The 20,990-nt window shown below is 42.0% G+C and overlaps 1 protein-coding gene and 1 long non-coding RNA gene across 4 annotated transcripts in view; one reads left to right on the top strand and one right to left on the bottom strand.

Annotated features, from left to right (window-relative positions):
• Positions 1 to 26: 26 nt before the first annotated feature.
• LOC310867204 lies at positions 27 to 5,905 on the bottom strand. The gene is made up of 3 exons (XR_014569986.1): positions 5,848 to 5,905; positions 2,650 to 2,752; positions 27 to 272 (listed from the first exon to the last, which is right to left on the bottom strand). It is a non-coding gene; the product is annotated as an uncharacterized lncRNA (long non-coding RNA).
• An 11,684-nt stretch (positions 5,906 to 17,589) lies between these two features.
• Positions 17,590 to 20,990, top strand: part of mphosph8 (M-phase phosphoprotein 8) — a 38,187-nt gene continuing 34,786 nt past the window's right edge. For all 3 annotated transcript variants that reach the window (XM_083777066.1, XM_083777065.1, XM_083777064.1), the window contains exon 1: positions 17,590 to 17,801. In XM_083777066.1, coding sequence (XP_083633192.1) covers positions 17,685 to 17,801 — 117 coding nt within the window. In that variant the 5' untranslated portion in view covers positions 17,590 to 17,684. The remainder of the gene's footprint in view (positions 17,802 to 20,990) is intronic.

Genomic DNA, 20,990 nt, shown 5'->3' with positions numbered 1-20,990 from the left:
AATGAACCAGTATTTAATGTGTAAAATCCATGATATTTACATTGGAATGAATGAGCCTGGATGGAAAGTTCTTGTGAATGGAATCAAATGTGTCACGAGATAATTTAGCAGCTCGCTGGTTGGCTTGATTCCAGCCTTCAAACTCTTAATATAAGGATTTTTTTTAAATGTTCTATCCATCTATCTATCTATGAAGCAAAATGAATGGGACACTCTCTTCTGGCCCCATGCAGTGCTGTTGAAAATGATGGCGGCTTATCTCCTGATGACTCCTGGTAGAAAAGAGAGGTTGAACAATATTTAGTGAATCATTATAATCCATGTTGAATCTACAGCCACTGGTCACACATCTCTTACATTGTAGCACTCTGAATTTAAAACACATTAAACTAGGAAGTATATATTTTTTAAACTTCATGTTTCTATATCAGTGGTTCTCAATATTTCATGTAAAGGACCCCAGAAACTATATGTATTTGGCCGCCGACCCCCATCTGAAAATATGTTGTTCCAGGGACCCCCATCTGAAAATATGTAGTTCCAGGGGACCCCCCCCCCCAGAACCAAAGATTTGAGTTAAAAACATAAAAATTCCAAATTTGCGTCACATTTTCACGACTTTTAAAAAATAGCTAAATTATAACAATGTTTAAAACACCAAAAGGGCTTCCCGCCCCAAAATGGGTTAAAGACAGTTAGTTGGAATGGTGTATGATAAATATGACTGACTAGACTTGGCCCTGTCCTCAGTGGGGAAAGCACCATTACTCTCATAAAGGTCAGAATTATTACAACATACATTTATTCAACATTTAGTAGTTTGGTTTGGTGGCATGGATCTAAGTCTAAGATGTAAGAATCTCTGGGGCAGACTGCAGTATGTGAGACTGCAGGGTCGTCTGTTCAGAGGTGCTGGTGTACATCACAGGCACTCCCCACCTTAACTGCTCACTAGACGAATTCAGAAACGGGTCTCATGGTCGCAGCTTACATCAAGATTAACCTGTTTAGTTTATTCTCCAGCAGTAGTGGCAACATTCCAAAAAACAAAACAAACAGAATGTTAAAATATCCACCGCGGGGTCTGAGACCAGAGCCATTGAGTCATTTAAATGCTACTTTAAATGCTTAGTATGACCTTTCACTGCTTCGCCTCAACCATTACTCAATGGCTCTGGTCTCAGACCCCACGGTGGATATTTTGACAATCCGTTTTTTTGTTTTTTTTGGAATGTTGCCATTGCTGTTCGAGCAGCCATAAACTAAACAGGTTCATCTCCATGCTCTGGGCATCTTTGTAATGTTAGTGTTAGTAAAAAGCAGGTAAAAGAGTAACGTTTGACTTGAGGCAGACTAACATCAGTCACTCTACCGTTCACTGTAGTAGAAGAGGTGCGCCTGGTGAGGGTTTAAACCCTGCAGCTATGTCGAGTCCGCCTACAGGAAATATGTAAGCTGCGACCATGAGACCCGTTTCTGACTACTCTGATGCACTGATGATGTGTTCTTCTCGAATGCTCAGATATTTTAGCGTATGCAACAGGATGCTGCAAATGGCTGGTGAGGAAGACGCGGGCTCCGTCGTGGGGAGCTCACATGGAGTGGATGGTTTAGGTGCATACAGCGATGAAGCTGTACACCATAATGGCAAACCTGAGTGTTCTAGATAGATTTAATCATGAATTGGAACATTCCAATGTGTTTCTAATGATTAAAATACATGCATCGACTTGACAAAAGTTAATAACTCGTTTTCACATCTTGGAAATGCAAATTAGGGTACCAGACACACCCCATTGTAATGATAAGTAGTCCAACATGTTTGTAATGGTCAAATAACTAAATGAATAGACACAGCCAAAACTGTTTTAGGTGGCAGCCATATTGGATTTGTCCGCCATGGCGACCCCGAAGGTCACAGGCTCGGGCGCCCTAGCTTAATCATTAGAGCATGCCCTGGGCTACATCAGGGCCAAATTTGGTCCCTTTAATATTGATTGGCATGGAAATATCCGTAAGGCCCGGGACTATTGCTGAAATGTCAGATGCTGTGACAGTTTGTGGTACTTTATTAAATGTTGCATACAATATGTTGAAATAATTCTGACCTTTATTGCATTTATTTTTAGTCTTGTAATTTTTTTGCATTATTCCATTATTTCTTTTCTACCTATCATTACACAGTAGGTTGTGAAATGTTGAATGTATGAAACATAAGCTTTTGGCTAAATTTACTATGTGTATGTTTCAGTGTGCTGGGTGCCAATAACGTTAGTTGAAGCGTTTTTCTTTAACAAATTTGCTACATTTCATGATCTAGATTAACGTATGAGTAAACTAAGGCACCAGTACTTGTTTCAGATGTTAGGTATATATATTTGACATAAAGATTTTGTGTTGCCAAAATCAATATAACACATTTTACAAGCAAAAACAGCAGCACAAGATTTTCGTTTTTTGGTTATATACTTTTCTATACATTTCTGGCCTGTGACAAAATACTGCAGGATATTATGAGTAGAACTTTTAACCCAAAGTTCAGAAGGGTATTATCTATGAAAAAATGCATTGAATGAGTAGTGCCCATGACGCGGGAACGAAATTAATTTTCTAGGCACTTTTTTTGGGGTCCCAACACGGCCTATTTACCTGTCATGAATCCTGTCCGCCCATGGTTCTGTACTGTAGACCACCCTTGGTTCTGGTTCTGTACTGTAGACTTTGGACTGGATAATAAAATGACTTCTGTGTCCTGATTAGATAAAGTGGAGATGGGCGGAGAGACAGAGAGAGACGTAGAGAGAAGGACAGAGAGAGATAGACAGAGAGAGAGGCAGAGAGAGGAGAGACAGAGAGAGACAGAGACTATTAGATTATAACTAAAAAAAAAGATAAATGCATCACATATTGGAACGAACTCAAACAATCACAACACAAACTAGAAACATATTTGGCTCTAAACAGACAGTATACTGTGGCAGACTACCTAACCACAGTAACTGATAAAAACCTGAGAAAGACTTTGACAATGTGCACGGACACGTCAGACAGACAGACAGACAGACAGACAGACAGACAGACCTGGCTGCCCAGAGAGGAGAGGCTGTGCTGTCACTGTGATGACGGAGCTATAGAGACAGAATTACACTTCTTAACACAATATAAAAACTACACACTGTGATGACGGAGCTATAGAGACAGAATTACACTTCTTAACACAATGTAAAAACTACACACTGTGATGACGGAGCTATAGAGACAGAATTACACTTAACACAATGTAAAAACTACACAAATATTAGAGGAGTTTTTTCCAAAATTTGAAACAGATTTCACAGAATTCCGAAGTATGACAGAAACTGGTTGGTTACCTGGTTCACACAAACAACTGATCATGACACGTCTACACAGAATGTTGATGACAACAGGCCAAATGACGGCCCTTCACACATTGAGAACGGTTGTATCTGGTGTGTCTTGTCTTATACTAAGACCTTCACACATTGAGAACGGTTGTATCTGGTGTGTCTTGTCTTATACTAAGACCTTCACCCATTGAGAACGGTTGTATCTGGTGTGTCTTGTCTTATACTAAGACCTTTCATTGAGAAGAACCATTGTATCTGTTGTGTTGTGTCTTGTCTTACTATGCTAGATCTAGATAGCACAAAGTGAGAAGACTTGCTTTATAGCTAGATATTCACACTTTGTTGTGTATAGATAATGCTCAATTCAATGACATCTGTCTCTATGTGCGTCTTACTGTGAGCACAGTTTCAGTTTTCGATGCACAGCCAATGCCAGTTGGTACCACAAGGTGGAGCACTGCTCCCTCCCTTACCCATAACCACTTCTGTCAGGCTGTGATCAACTGTCTGCCAGTGAGTGTCTAGATGCTAATGATTTGAATTGACTTCTAAACAAGTTGTGATGGTGGGTTTAGGCTACTATGCTAAGCATTCAAATGACTCTCACTCACTGAATGAATTGAAATGCTAAAAATGGGCCATCTTCCCTGCATGTTTTTCCAGCATCTGTTCAAATGTTTTGGTAGGATATAAGGCTGTGTGGACAAACTGCAAATCTGCAATAATTATTGTATTGTAATTTGTAACTTTATTTAACTGTTATTCCTTTTTTCATAGAAGTGTATTTGTATGTCATACATGTCTTTAATGTTCAGATTAATTGAAAATTGAGGATAATTCAACAGATAAGTGCCAAGGGGCTTGTCTTTGGTGTATAATACAAATTGTATTGCACTGTCACTAACTTAAACTTTATTTATTTTTCTTATAAAAAGGACAAAGTCTTAATTTTCAATGATGCTGAGATTACAGAAGACATAATACAAGTGCAGGCTAATAATATTGAAAATATTTAAGGCTATAGGTGTTGCTTAGTTTAGTATTAGAAAAATATTCAGAGATACATGAACCCCTACCATGAAATGTTCTATGAGCAGGCCAGGGTGTGGCTGTAAACAAGCATCACAAGTTTAGTCCACTTTCCTTGGTAAACAAAGAACTTTGCTTTGTAGGCTTATTGTTAACCACAGGTTAAGTGTACACACAACATACTAACGGCATAAAAGTACCTTTTATATATATATACCTCATACCTGTACACCTTGTTGAGCAGAGCTGGAGAGCAGAGGGAAAAGATCCAAAATGATCTTCTGACTGTTTGGGGCGATGGGAGGGGGGGGGGGGGGGGGGGGGGGGGAGGGAACGAGTCACTTCCTCATTCCTCCCACACTAGAATTAAGCAATAAGTCACGAGAGGTCTCAGGTTACCGGGTATTTTACAATGGCCCTCCCCCCCCCCCCCCCCCCCAGCCATTGTAAAATGATGACGAAGCTACACTTCTTAACACAATGTAAAAACTACACAAATATTAGAGGAGTTTTTCCCAAATTTCCCAGAATGACAGAAAGGGAGAAATTACCACTCCTTCTGGGGGAACAGAAAGAATGTGCAGTTTTGGCTGCAAAATATGTCAATTCCTGTCACAAGTATTAGTTTTTTCATTTCATTGATATTATGTTATATTCATCATAAATGTTTTGGCAGGATCATATAAGGCTGTGTGGACAAACTGTAAATCTGCAATAATTATTGTATTGTAATTAGGCTATTCCTTTTTTCATAGAAGTGTGTATTTGTATGTCATGTCTTTAATGTTCAGATTAATTGAAAATGGAGGATAATTCAACAGATAAAATGCCAAGGGGCTTGTCTTTGGTGTATAATACAAATTATATTGCACAGTCACTAACTTAAACTCAGAAAAGTACATTTAACCTTTATTAGTTTTCTTATAAAAGGACAAAGTCTTCATTTTCAATGATGCTGAGATTACAGAAGACATAATACAAGTGCAGGCTAATACTATTGAAAATATTTAAGGCTATAGGTAGCTGTTGCTTAGTTTAGTATTAGAAAAAGTAAAGTATTCAATATTCAGAGATACATGAACCCCTAACATGAAATATTATATGAGCAGGCCAGGGTGTGGCTGTAAACAAGCATCACGAGTTTAGTCCACTTTCCTGTTTAAACAAATAACTTTGCTTTGCTTTGTAGGCTTATTGTTAACCACAGGTTTGTTGAGATTACAGATTACAGGTTGAGATTACAGAAGACATAATACAGCTATACAAGTGCAGGGCAGGCTATTGAAAATATGTAAGGATAGGTAGCTGTTGCTAATTAGTTTAGTATTATAAAAAGTATAGTAAAAAAGTATAAAAAGTATTCAATATTCAGAGATACATGTAGTAGGCTTATTGTTAACCACAGGTTAAGTGTAAACACAACATACTAACGGCATAACGTATCTTTTACCTGTGTACACCTTGTTGAGCAGAGCAGAGCAGGAGAGCACAGAGGGAAAAGATCGCCCAAATGATCTTCTGACTGTTTGGGGGAAGGGAACGATAACTTCCTCGTTCCTCCCACACTAGAAGAGCAGATTTACAAGCTCACAGCGCGCCGCGCTGTGAGCTTGTAGATCTGATGGCTGCGACGTTTAAATACATATAATTGTGGGGCTCCTTGACATGAACAAGTTTGAGCATCACTGACAGAAACATGGGGTTTTTCAGAAGACTGTCAGGATTTAGAAGGCATTTGTAGAATCGTCCTCAGGTCTAGTGGTATATTATCATCTTTCAGGCTGTTTTGCTTTATTTAGCTAGGACATTAGAGCCAGGAAATGAAGGGCAGAGTGAGGGGGGGGGGGGGGGGTAGTCCTGATTGAAACGTCCCCAGCCAGAATTGCAAACATGTGCACACACCCCTTACCCTTGTTTTGTATGCATGTTTCTACAGTTGTCCTCCATTTTTAACCAAATTAAACTTTTTTTTCTCCAACTTTTTCAAAAATAGTAAGAATTGTGCAATTTATTGTATGGCCAAAATATATAGGGCTGGCTAAGGTTTCTAGTATGTTTTGACATACAATAGCCTACAACATGATGTATTGATTGTCATGGATTCAAACTTGTGTTGAATATTGATGTTGTATAGTCCCCATTCCTCTAGCATTATTGTCTCCACCAGGCCGAAGGAGAAGTATGAGGAGAGAGTATGTTTTGCACTCCGTCCGTCAATCCGTCTGTGAACAGCTATTCTCCGGCACCGTTAACCGGGTCGATGCCAATTTGTATTTATTCTATTTCACCTCCTAGTGCATTTCAGCATTCCATCATTTCAAGGTCATAGAAATATTGACATGACACAAATTTGACCCGTGCCGCTCATACTATAGGTTTGCTGCTTTCAATAGTATTGATCTATTGAAACATTCTCTGCGCTCACAGAAACTATGTAGGATAAACATGAATACAAAACACAAGACAAAGACTTGTTAAATAAGTAAACATATGTACAGAACATTTTATTTAAGGTAAAGGAGTTTCAGGGTAATCGACCCTACATATTCACCCAGTCTCACCCATTCGTTCCTCTACAAATATCAACCTGGTATATCAGAGTGCTTGTTATCAGAGATTGTGCATTACATTCACCCATTCACACACACATTCACACACCGATGGCGGAGGAAACCATGCAAGGCACCAACCTGCACATCAGGAGCAATTAAGGGTTCACCGTCTTGCTCAAGGACACTTCGACACTAACTCTGGGGGAGCCGGGGTTCAAACTGGCAACCTTGCGGTTACCATCCAGCCACTCTGCCCCTGAGCCACCTCCGCCCCTGCAGTGGTGAAAGCTGTTAATGGGATTTCTGTTGGACACAGACCTGCAGTGCACCGTAAGGTGCATAGAAGGCAGTGGTTCCCAAAGTGGGGTCTGGCGGGGACCCCCAGGGATCCAGGTGGATCCCCAGCTAAATTATAGTTTGGAACCAAATGGGCCCTTATGGGTCTGTAACTCTGAGATTGTACAAATGGAACCAAATGGACCCGTTAAATTAACATAGATTTTTCCTTACAAATTGGGGTCTCAGAGATATAAATGCCATACAATAGGGGTGGGGAGGGGAATTAAAATGCGGATCATCTTCTCTTATGGGGGTCCCTGGCATATCCTTTCAAATTGGGGGTCTAATTAGTGTCAATTTGGGGGGACCATATTTGGGATCCACTGGTCACTGGTGTAAGGTATCAGTATAATAAAATATGTAATACCAAATACAAACAGTGGGAGGCAGAAATACGCCGACAGGCGTCTAGACTGCCGGAAAGACAAGCTACGAGCTTGTATTGTAGGTCTGCTATTTTTGAAAAATCGTAAAATTATGGCACAAATCTTTGAATATATATTCTTTCCGAGCGAAAAGTTTTTTTAACTTAGAGTTTACCATAAATCTAAATTGTCCAAGAGGCTAGAAATACATTGAGAATATATTTACAGGGTAGCCTAGGCCTATATGCTTTCAAAAACATTTTAATTGCCCATGATTTTTATTACCGCAGCAATTGATTGGGGTTGTTGAATGATGTCATTGAACAAAGAATATGGATAGGCCTATACATGGGGGGGGATAAACATATATATATAGGTATTGTTTGGAGTCTTGTCAGCACTCAGCAAGCCTGGACGCTGATCATGGCACCCAGGTTCAGTTAATTTATGTTGATTTAACAATATTGGGGTATTTAGAACACAAACTTCCCTGGACAACATTGGCAACAATGTTTGGTCCAGGCTATAGTCTGTCTGCAGTCTCCTGCGGCCTCGTGTGTCATCACCACACACAACTAACTGGCTTGGTTCAACTTGCCTTCAAATACACAGGTTAGTAGGCTTACACAATTAACCAACGTTAATTGCTATGGAGATGATATGGATATACTACTCTCTTCCAGAGTTCCCATCGCGTTCATATCCACTTGTGTGTTGTTGTGTAGTGTTGTGCACAGACAGTAAATGCACAGGTGTATGGGATAGCCTTCCCAGATAAGTAATATAACAAGTAAATAATGCACCCATTTATACTTGAATATTTTGTAACTTTGTAAGTATAATAAAAAACGGTGAAAACCACATGAGGAATGGTAGCGGTAACTTTAGGAGGAGACGCCGGACTCCTGGCCTGGAAGCTTCAAGCTGTGAATGTCAGAAATTAATGTGCATCAGAACAGAAATTGGGGGCGAGGCCTAGAAAACAACCTGAAAAGGGCGGGCTCCTAACTGACTAAATCCCAATCCCATTGGCTCGACAGAAAGTCAGTTTATATACTCAAACCCCATTGGGCCACATATCAGCCTCCGGGACTGTCTACTTTTTATGGTTTTCATATTTGTTGTTTTTTTGGTAAAGTGATTTTGGGCAGAGGTCTCCAGAGATGATGATGATGATGATGATGAGAAGTAACTTTATGCTGCATGTTTGAGGTAGGTATAGTTCTTCTAATGAGAGAGAGAAGGGAAAAAAGCTGCACACCAAACAGTTATCTTATTAACTTAATGATTTACCACTAAACAACAATTGTTTCATTAATGACAGTTGTTTAGCTAGCATACTTTTTCTAAATTAATGCTAGGCTACATTGCTAACTTTAATCTTCTGTTGGCATATACTGTATAGGCTACTCTACATCATTGCCAATGTGTGTGTGTGTGTGTGTGTGTGTGTGTGTGTGTGTGTGTGTGTCTGTCTGTCTGTCTGTCTGTCTGTCTGTCTGTCTGTCTGTCTGTCTGTCTGTCTGTCTGTCTGTCTGTCTGTCTGTCTGTCTGTCTGTCTGTCTGTCTGTCTGTCTGTCTGTCTGTCTGTCTGTCTGTCTGTCTGTCTGTCTGTCTGTCTGTCTGTCTGTCTGTCTGTCTGTCTGTCTGTCTGTCTGTCTGTCTGTCTGTCTGTCTGTCTGTCTGTCTGTCTGTCTGTCTGTCTGTCTGTCTGTCTGTCTGTCTGTCTGTCTGTCTGTCTGTCTGTCTGTCTGTCTGTCTGTCTGTCTGTCTGTCTGTCTGTCTGTCTGTCTGTCTGTCTGTCTGTCTGTCTGTCTGTCTGTCTGTCTGTCTGTCTGTCTGTCTGTCTGTCTGTCTGTCTGTCTGTCTGTCTGTCTGTCTGTCTGTCTGTCTGTCTGTCTGTCTGTCTGTCTGTCTGTCTGTCTGTCTGTCTGTCTCTATCTGTCTGTCTGTCTGTCTGTATCCATCTGTCTGTCTGACAAACAGAATTCTCAAACAAATGCATACACACACACTCACAAATAACACAAGTTCTTACAGCAGTGGTAGGCAACAGGTGGCCCGCCTCACATGCCGTAAAGTTTAAACGATACAACGTTTCTTTCTAAGAAGTGACCTTGAGCTCTGTTCTATGAAAGAGCTCATTTATCTCTGCTCTAAAAGGAAAAGGAATATGACTTTGATTAACAAGATCTAGCAATTAAAGTATCAGTAAGTGATTTAGTTTGTTAATTAAGTGTTAACCCATTCTGCGCGGGAACCCCTTTTGGTGTTTTACCCGCTCAGGCCGGGAACTCATTTTGGGGTTCTGTACAGTATGTACAGTATTAAAAAATGTAAAAAATGATTATGCTGCTATATAAATATTTGAAGTTTTTCAGGTCAGGATTTAGAGGCGTTTTTAGAATCGGCCTTAGGCCTATAGCTAGTTCATAATTCATTCTTACACAAATAATTGTGATGTAATGATATAATACAAATAATGTATAATTTTAATTTTAAAAATAGGTAAAAAGTAAACAGTTTTGAGCTTGTAGATCAGCTATTTTCTGCTTGTGCACACACACACACACACACACACACACACTATAGTCTCCCTCTTAGTGATCTGTCTCTGTCTAGATCGAGTACAGCAGTTTGGTTTCTGAGGAGGAGTACGGTGATGGAGATGAAGGTGATGAGTAATCTGGTGCCAGGTTCTCTGGTCTGGGCCCGTCAGAGCGGATACCCCTGGTAAACACACACAGACACACACACAGTAACACACACACACACACACACACACACACACACACACACACACACACACACACACACACACACTAGAGTGACTAGACAGACAGACAGGATGGGCTCCATTTTCGTCACCGCTAAACCCCTTATCCCTAAACTTATTTGCCTTTTTTTTTTTTTTACTATTTTGCTAAACATTGTTGAATAGTTAAAATGGCCAGTCTAGTCTACAAGCTCACAACGTGTCAATGTAGATTGGCTAGTTGAACTATTCAAAAATATTAAAAAAAAAAAGAAGTTTAGGGATAAGGGGTTTAGCGGTGAGGAAAATGGAGGCCGATATGTCACAGCCTCTGCTCCCCTCCTGTTCGTACTGATATTTCCCCTCCTCAGAGTGCCCTCTGCTCCGTGAAGACGCGTCATAGTGATGTCCCGGGTGACCGTGACAGAGCCCTGCTAACTGTCTTCCCCCTCCCTCCCTCCCTGACGACCTACTGTATGTTGTTGTTTAATGTAAGTCACAGCCTGTAGCGCTGATGATCTGCATTAGATCATCCTCCCCCCCGATGACCTGCTTTTTCATCTCTGTTTTGATCAATTTATCTTTCTTTCTTCTTCTAGGTGGCCTGCTCTGATAGAAAAGGACCCAGACACCAACACTTGCTGCAAGTTAATAGACGAGCAGCATGTAAGAATCAAACTGTACCTCAGCATGTTGTGTACTGCCTGTTTAATACAAAGCCAGACAAATTAACAGTCTTGTAAGATACTATCATAATCACCAATGGTCAGTAAATTATGATAATAATGTGTGTGTGTGTGTGTGTGTGTGTGTGTGTGTGTGTGTGTGTGTGTGTGTGTGTGTGTGTGTGTGTGTGTGCGTGCAGTGTAGGTACCACGTCACCTTTCTAGGAAATCCAGTCAGTGTGTCCTGGTTACGTAGCAGTCGAGTCAAGCCGTACACAGACCTTACTGAAAACTACGTCCTGACTGTGAGTACACTTTACATACACATGTATATTAATGACATGATGTATATATAAACTACGTCCTGACTCTGTCAGTACACTTACATACACATGTATATTAATAACATAATGTATATATTAACTACGTCCTGACTGTGAGTATACACTTACATACACATTTATATTAATAACATGATGTATATATAAACTACGTCCTGACTGTGAGTACACTTTACATACACATGTATATTAATAACATAATGTATATATAAACTACGTCCTGACTGTGAGTAAACACTTACATACACATGTATATTAATAACATAACGTATATATAAACTACGTCCTGACTCTGTCAGTACACTTACATACACATGTATAATACACTAACATTAGAGCTCCGACCGAAGCCAGATCTCAAATTCAAAATGGGAAAATGGGACTGACATTCAAAATTGTAAATGCAGCTCTGTCCTCCATGCCATCAGTGACCATTTCCTTGACTCATCATTACCTCAAAAAGGTGAGCGACTCCCATAACAACACTAGAGGGAGCCTATTCACCTTCCACAGCACTGCCACTCAGGTGTGGAATGCCCTCAAAACAAGCAAATCATTGGTGTGTATGTTTGCTAACGAGTTCGTGTTGAGTCCAATATAGTTTATATTTATTTGATAGCCTGACTAATCAGCTGATTGATATGCTTTGTAGGTATTTATTTATCATATGATATTCATAACAAATATGCTGCTGTAAATTAAATTCCCAGGCAGGCTTCTGTTTCCAGTCTGCCCCCGTCAGTCCTTGTATGCTATTTCTGGATTATCAAAGTCAAAGTCATACGATTTGTCACACACGTTTACGGCAGTGAAATTTGTTCTCCGCATTTGACCCATCTCTTGGAGTGGTGAGCTGCAGCGTGCGCCGCGCTCTGGAATCATTTGATTAGTAGATTTGACCCCCAATCCAACCCTTTGATGCTGAGTGTCAAGCAGGGTCCCATTTTTTAGAGTCTTTGGTATGACCCGGCCGGGGATTGAACCCCGACCTCCCAGTCTCAGGGCGGACACTCTAACCACAAGGCCACTGAGCTGGATTATGAATTGGCCCTTAAGCTATAACATTGTAATGTCATGTTTGTCCTAGCGATGACAACATGTCGTTGTACTTTTTGATGTGGTCACTGTTAAAAGCCTCGTCTCCACAGCACACAGCCTCCTTCATTGTGCCTTTTCCTACACACGGCAACCCCAAACTCATGCCACAGACAGAAAACATGAAGTAGGAAAGGAAAGGTACTATGTTTACCCAGGGTAACTGGACTAAGGAAAGGAAAGGTACTATGTTTACCCAGGGTAACTGGACTAAGGAAAGGAAAGGTACTATGTTTACCCAGGGTAACTGGACTAAGGAAAGGAAAGGTACTATGTTTGCCCAGGGTAACTGGACTAAGGAAAGGAAAGGTACTATGTTTACCCAGGGTAACTGGACTAAGGAAAGGAAAGGTACTATGTTTATCCAGGGTAACTGGACAAAGGAAAGGAAAGGTACTATGTTTACCCAGGGTAACTGGACTAAGGAAAGGAAAGGTACTATGTTTACCCAGGGTAACTGGACTAAGGAAAGGAAAGGTACTATGTTTGCCCAGGGTAACTGGACTAAGGAAAGGAAAGGTATTATGTTTACCCAGGGTAACTGGACAAAGGAAAGGAAAGGTACTATGTTTACCCAGGGTAACTGGACTAAGGAAAGGAAAGGTACTATGTTTACCCAGGGTAACTGGACTAAGGAAAGGAAAGGTACCATGTTTACCCAGGGTAACTGGACTAAGCTCAAGAACTTGTTTACAGCCAGGCCCTGCTCATAGAACATTTCATGGTAGAGGTTCAATGCGGTTCAACTTCAACGGTGGTAATTTTAACGTGCCGGTCCGGTGATGCGAACTAGCGACCTTCCGATATCAAGACCGCGCTCCGCAAACCGTTCGGCCACCGCTGCCTCTGTAGGGCGTGCCTCCTGGCAGAGCTTCATGACACCTTTCTAGTTTATTGTGATTATTGTTTCAACTTTCAAGGATTCCTGTAAAAGTGCAACATTTCCATGACTTATTTTCAACTATACAATTTAAATATAGCCTATGCATTATTTGTATTGCATTTATATGGATGTAATGGGCTATTTTATTGATCTTATGTTTACAGACAGCTTCTAAGGAGTACAAGAAGCCACTAAAGGAAGCCATTGTCATGGCGGCAAAGGTCCAGGGAACCCCACTGGTGGTAACTGTCTGTCTGTCTGTCTGTCTGTCTGTCTGTCAAATACTGTTCATTTTGACCGAAGGTTGAATGGAATCGTGCATTTCCCATGCGCCGGGCACCGTATATGGTGCCCAGGTCTTGTGACATCATGTGACATCATCAGGGATGGAGAGGTGGAGATCCTGATGTCATAGTAAATGTGACCTGATGTCATCAATATTGGCCAGCAACTCTACATCTGACCTCAAACCCTTAGAACTCCATCAGAACCTGTTCTGACATTCCATATGTTCCCCATCCATCCTTCCTCTTCGATATCTCCCTTTTGACTTATACCTGTCCATTCAAATTTCAAGCTCTAGACGGACCTGCCCCAAAGTTATTAGTGCAGCCGCGCCCGGCAGCCGGCGAACACTAGAGTTCTCAACAGGCCCACCTGTCCATTTAAACTCTAGGCGGGCTTGCCCCAAAGTTATTAGTGCAGCCGTGCCTGGCAGCCGGCGAAAACTAGATTTCTCAACAGGCCCGAAGATTAAGGCCCGACCCTACCTCGGTCCTCTGTACACTCCAGAGATTGTCCCCGCTACCACCCTTAGATCTCCATATACTGTATGGAGCCTGTTCTGACATTCCATATGTTGATCTGACCTCATCAAACCCTGACCCTGTACACTCAAGACATGCTCCTTATATGGCCAGTACAGAATTAATTCCATGTTGATCTGACCCCCCCGATGCCAGTCTGCCGTTAACGAGGCGGATGCGTGCATGCGACCTCCCCCTTTAGGGCAAGGTCGCTTCCCGCCCTCAGGGCGTCTTACTGGTAAGTGTGTGTATGTGTGTGCTCGCTTTAAGGCTGCACTGAGTGCGTTGGACGGTGTGAAATAATGAACCAGGGCGAAAGGGTGCCGCCGGCCAGATACCGTCCAAACGCAACCGTCGGCAGTGTAGCACCGACGGTTGATTAAAAAGGGAACATTCCCTGCGTTGACGCTGACGGACACCCGATGGCTGCAGTGGGGGCTTCGGCGTACGACAGACCGATCATGCTGGCTCCAAGACTCACTGCTCGCCATCGACACATAAATATAACTTGTCCCATTTGTGTTTATTCTGTTTGTTTGTTTTTGTCCAGTGCTTATGTTGCTAGACCGCTGAGTCGTGAAAGATGGCTGGCTCACAAGTCTTTTTTGCAGGTCGTCACCCCAACAGAACCACTGAGATAAACAAGCAGGAAGTAAGAAGATTCCAGGAAGATCACCACCCATTCTCTCTCTCTCTCTCATGTTCTTTCTGTGTTGTGTGTGTGTCTCTCTCTCTCTCTCTACCAGAGGAGGTTAGAGAACTTTGGGTGTGCTGCTCGACTGGTGCCTAAGAGCGTTGGAGACTTTGAATTTGAAGGTTCCTGCCAACACACACACACACACACACACACACACACACACACATTGTTGAGTGGCATTCCTCTGGCAAATGTAAGAAAGTCAACACCATGTTTATATATATGGATGTGTACTAGTCTACCTGTCTGTCTGCCTGTCTACCCGTCTATCTCTCTGTATGTCATTCTCATCCTGTCTATCTGTTTGTAGGCCTCGATGCTGCGGATAAAAATGCTCACATTAGGAAGAAGGTATTGATGCAACACGGACAACAAACATACACAACAAATACACATATTTGACCCTTAAATGTTCTTGTTCAGTGAACATATGACTTTTAAGATGAACACCTCTGTTCAGCCGGTATACAATGTGTGCGTGTGTGTGTGCAGTGCAGTGCAGTGCAGTGCCGTGCACGTGCGTGCATGCAATACTGTGTGATGTTTGTTGTTATTACGGACACATTTTGTCTGTGTATATAGTCCACTATAGAGCGTCGCAGTCCCGCCCCCTCGAGAGACCCGGAAAATAAATCGCCGTTCATTTTCCTCATAGGCATTTCTTAAAAGTATTTATTTAAAGACGGTTACGCCGCGGACAAAGCCAACTCGGATCGTGACAGATCATGACAATGAACACAATGTTTTGGGCCGATCAAATCATTAGAAAGAAGAAAATAAAGGCACTGAGACAACACTATTTGTTTTGTTTTTCTTCTTATAACTTATTTGATCTGCCCAAAACATTGTGTTCATTGTCATGATTTGTCACGATCCGAGTTGGCTTTGTCCGCGGCGTAACCGTCTTTAAATAAATACTTTAAGAAATGCCTATGAGGAAAAATGCATTGGGATTTATTTCCTGGGCCACTCGTTGTTCTGAAAGGGGGAGGGACTGTGACGCTCTATAGCTAGATAAATTACTTATTTCTTCTTTCTTTAGATGAGCGAGGAGACGAGCCTTTATGACAGCACTGATGTTAAGAAAGAGATGAAGTCCAACAGGAGGAGGTACTAGGACTAAATATCATAAGATTTTAGTCGACTAAATCCACAGTTGATTTAGTCGACTTGATGCCACCGTAATGACTGTTTTCACACTTGCTGAAAATAGCCGATCTGTAGATCTGCTATTTTAAGTGTAAAATGTGTAAAATGACTTATACTGGATCTCTTGTCCACTAGTCCCTTCCTAACATTTTAGTCTAGTTTTTATCTGTTGACGAAATTGGCAGTAGCCTATACTTAGTCTTAGTTTTAGTCATCATAGCTTAGTTTTCATATAGTTTCCATTTAGCTTTCGTCAGTGAAAAAAGGCAGTCTACAAATATTTTCCGTCTTAGTTTTAGTCGACAAAAACAACACTGCACTGTACAGTATCTTTGATTGGTTGATTGAATACTTTATCACCAGTTTGCTGAAAAAAAGCGCAGTTCAGTTCCTGCTTAGAATTAAACCCAAGAAAGCACTATAGCTTGTTTTATTAATCAGACTGCGCTCTATAGCTCGCTATGGGGAGCGCCCTCTAGGGTGATCAATACAGAAGCATTACTTGATTGATTGAATGTTTTAATGTCACAGTACGTAGAATGGGTACATTTCAAAACGAAAGCACATTGACTAACTAATGTGCAGCCTATGTATATATTTGTATGTCATTAATGTTCTGATGATTTGAATATGAAGGAATAGGCCTAATTGAATATGAAGAACCTCAATGGAAACAAGACTATAGTGCTTTCTTGGGTTAATTGCCTTGGCAGACCTTGTATTGAACTGTACTTTCCTCCCTGTGCCTTCTTCTGCAAACTGTCAATAAATAAAGTATACAATCAATCAAAATCAATCAATGGATAGAGTGATCAGCCAATTTTGATTGATTGATTGAAATATTTATTAACAGTTTGCAGAATTACAGTACATTTCAAGCACAAACTCAATACAAAGACTGTTAATTGTGAGTGGACGACCCAATAAAGCATTACACTTGTTTACAAGAGGGTCCACCTTGTTAAATTTCATCAGTTCAGCCAATCCTCCTAAGACTATAGAGCGGCGCAGTCCCTCCCCATTTCAGAACAACGAACGGCAGTTGCACAAGTATATGTGCAACTGCATTGCACATACTTATTAAATATCCATGCACATCTGCACATCATGCATTGCATGGAAATCAAATGAGCGGATCCAGTTGTGTGGTTGTGGGAGGGGCGAGCCCCGGATGTCACTGGCCACCTTGGAATGGACACCACTAAGCTTTCCACCGGTTCTGAGAAGGAAGGGAAGCCTCAGCCTGGTGGTGGTGACGCGAGGTTTAGGTCGGTTAGAGAGATGAGAATACACAGTGCTGTTACTGTAGTGTAGCCCGATGCTAGCAGCTAGCTAGCAGTAACTAGCTAAACCACCACCTCGGGCCTGCCTCACCTGACTGTCTGACAGACGAGTTGCGGCGGCGGGGACGGAGTAAACAAAAAGGGACAAATCGCTGCATTCATTCTTTTATTTATTTACCCCCCCCCCCCTCCCTTTTTTTTGGCTTTGTTTGCTGCACACACATTACACAACACACACACACACACACACACACACACACACACACACACACACACACACACACTTGACTACACAGCGCAACCACCACTGTGACTGCTGCTGCTGGAACCAGCGCGGCGGCGGCGGATCGGATCGTCATGGCGGGCGAAGCGGAGCGGGTGGAGGCCGGCGGCGGCGCGGACAGCGAGCAGGACGACGAGGTGGAAGAGGCTCAGTACGAGGTGGAGAGGATCATTGACATGCGGGTGGAGGAGGTAAAGAGAGAAGGAGGCTCCATAGATAGAGGGCTGCTGCTGGGTCACATACACACACACAAACATGGCTGGCTGGCTTTCACTTTGTTCTGTCTGTTGTTGCGATCGGACAATTATACACACACACAGTGACACACGTTGTGTTTGTGTTCACTTTTTACTGTGGCTACGACATTGTTCCGTATTCACGCCACGATGAGGCCCGCACTGCAGCCAGTTGTAGTGTGTGTACTGTAGGCACACTGTCTGACACAGCCGTGGGATGTGCAAAGCACACTGTAGTGTAGTCTGTGTGAGTGTGACACTGTGTGCGTGTGTGTTGCGCACACCCCGCACGCAGCATCACATCCACCGTACTGTACAACTATAGTACCGATATATACAACTTTACTTTAGCCATGATGATGTCCGCTACAGCCAGGCCAACGAAGGCAGGACCGTTTGCAGGCTTTGTACAGTCATAATCATATCATCATAACATGCATTTTTACTGAACAATGGCCAAGCCGAGTCAGTCAGTCAGTCATCTTAGAGACCGTGCACCGTCCGTCCGTGCACGTGTCTTTTTTTTAATGCTGATCTCGATCTGGATGTCAACACCAACAACAATGTCCCTTTATTATTGTCTCTCTGGTTCAAGTGTAATATTGATAGCTATATAGCTAATGGCCGTTAGCACAGTCGCAGTGTTTGTTTATTTTATTTTTTAATGCAGAGCCAGAGTTTTTGATTGATTGAAATATTTATTAACAGTTTGTAGAATTACAGTACATTTCAAGCACAAACTCAATACAAAGACTGTTAACTGTGAGTGGACGACCCAATTAAGCATTACACTTGTTTACAACAGGGTCCACATTGTTCAATTCATCAAAACATTTAGAGACACTTCTATGTAGTTAAAGAACAGAACAGGAATTCATCATAGAGAACAGGAATTCATCATAGAGAACAGGAATTCATCAGAGCAGACTACTATAGCCATATGGTTGGTTATAGAGAAGCCCATTCCCGACACCTAATCAAAATAAAAGGATTCGCTTTTTGTTCTCGCTAATCTCAGACGAGCAATCAAAGAAACAGCCTTTTTTTAAACTCTCATCATGTAAATCTAATGGACTTTCCAGCTTCTTGTGTATGTTAGGTATTAACTACCTAAAGGCTGCAGCGCTGTGTCACTTTCCCCCTACCCTGGATTTGAACCCGGGGTCCTGCTTGAATCTTGACCATCAGCTCAAAAATTCTTGTCAGATCCTGTGTCTAGGAGGTGAGGCATGACCTTTGACTTGATGGAAAATGTCTCAATACAATAGCAGGGAGACATGCTGCAACCACCACCCCGATTGTTTTTCACAAGATTTTTATTTTTATTTTTTTGAGTTACATAGTGAGTTATGTCATTTTGCCATTACCACCATAACTCTTAACAAGTAAGCATTGTTTGTTTACAGTCGCAGCCAGCGTTGCTACCTCTCCAGTCCAAAACAGCTGCCTACGTGTTTCCCTGTAACGTTCACAGCCTGTGTCAATAGTAGTACGATAAGTCAAAGTTAAACATCGGCAACTGTGGTACACATTTTCATAAAACGTGTTCTTGTTGAACTAATCATATGATGGAATGAACATTACCACATGCTGACTCCCGAGGTCAAGGCATGTTTAGATTAAATGGAGGAGGGAGAATAAAAAAGTCCAGCCAAACCAAGGGCTGGACTGGGACACAATGTGTCATTTAAAGGCCTTGATCAGGCGCGTGATTTCTTTCTACGTCCGAGCATAGACATGGTAACGCCCCGCCTGCCTCTGATTGGCCTACCGACACTGCCGCTCTTGCCTGTCCCCCGAGATGCAAGGGAACTCCGTGGTGGGAAATAATACAAGTACAAGAGAATGGCAACACGCGACAGTAACTTGTAACTTTAATTCCCGACCGGATCATACGGACTTTTGAAACGGAGACCAGGTTTTCCTCCGAGGTGGTGGAAAGCCTGGTGAGGCTGGATAGTCTGCCTGCCGCCAGGTTTTCTTTTTGCAGATAAGTAAGCATGGGATGGGACCGAGGTTACTCCGTGGTGGGAAATAAATAAATGATACAAGTACGATATAATACAAGAGAATGACAGCTTGGCACGCGCGACAGTAACTTTTATTTTTTGTAGAAGAGGCAAACTAATATTGTTTATGCCGTTGGCCTGTTTATTTGTATACATGTGTGAACTTTGTACTGTAAAAAGGACTCTTTTTTTTTTCCCCCCCTTGATCTTTATACAAATTAAAGTCATCTCGGAGGACAGGCAAGACGGGCCGTGTCGGTAGGCCAATCAGAGGCAGGCTTGGCGTTACCATCTCTATGGTCGGACGTAGAAAGAAATCCCGCTGATCAGGCCTCTTCTGATGTGTGTCAATAAAGTGGCTCCCCTAACATTATCCCATTTTGGGCGGGAACCCCTTTTGGTGTAAGCATTATGTTATGCTTTAGCTCAGGGATGTCAAACTCAAATACACGGTGGGCCAAAATAAAGAAATTGGTAGAAGTCAAGGGCCGGACTGTGTTTCAACACACGGGCACCGCAGTCAGGAGGACGTCCCAGGCAAATAGCAAAAAAGTAAATGCATTTAAAACTGAAAATGCATTATTATTAAGCTCAGTTTCCTGTTCCATGATCCTCACAAAGCAGGACTTGTAGTATTATAGTGGTCCGTGCAATATACCAGAGGGCCAGTTCTAATACTAATTCAATATCATCCCGCGGGCCAAAGATAATTCATTCGCGGGCCTGATTTGGCCCCCGGGCCTTGAGTTTGACATATATGCTTTAGCTATTGAAAATAGCATATCTACAAGCTCATAGCACGCCGAGCTTGTAGGTCTGCTATTTTTTGAAAAATGGCTGACATAGAAACATAGCTTTTTCAGAAAACTGTCAGGATGTAGGAGACAATTTTAGAATCTGATCTCAGGTCAGAATGGGTTATATTCATAACCTTGCTGGTCACGTACAGACCAGGTGGCAGGCAACAGGATGCCCGTGGGCCAGAACCGTCCTGTTGTCTCTGCAAATTAATTTAGTCAATAATTTACACTCTTCTCTCTGACTGTCCCACACACAGCAGAGGCGTATCTACAATAAGGACGAGGGCAGGCGTCCGCCTGTCCAAATCCATTTTCTGTAAAATGTATCCGTGGCA

Source organism: Protomyctophum parallelum, assembly GCF_964188405.1.
Source record: "Protomyctophum parallelum genome assembly, chromosome: 11".
Classification (NCBI taxonomy): Eukaryota; Metazoa; Chordata; class Actinopteri; order Myctophiformes; family Myctophidae; genus Protomyctophum; species Protomyctophum parallelum.
Note: the sequence above shows the minus strand (reverse complement) of the source record. Positions and strands in the feature narration are given on the sequence as shown.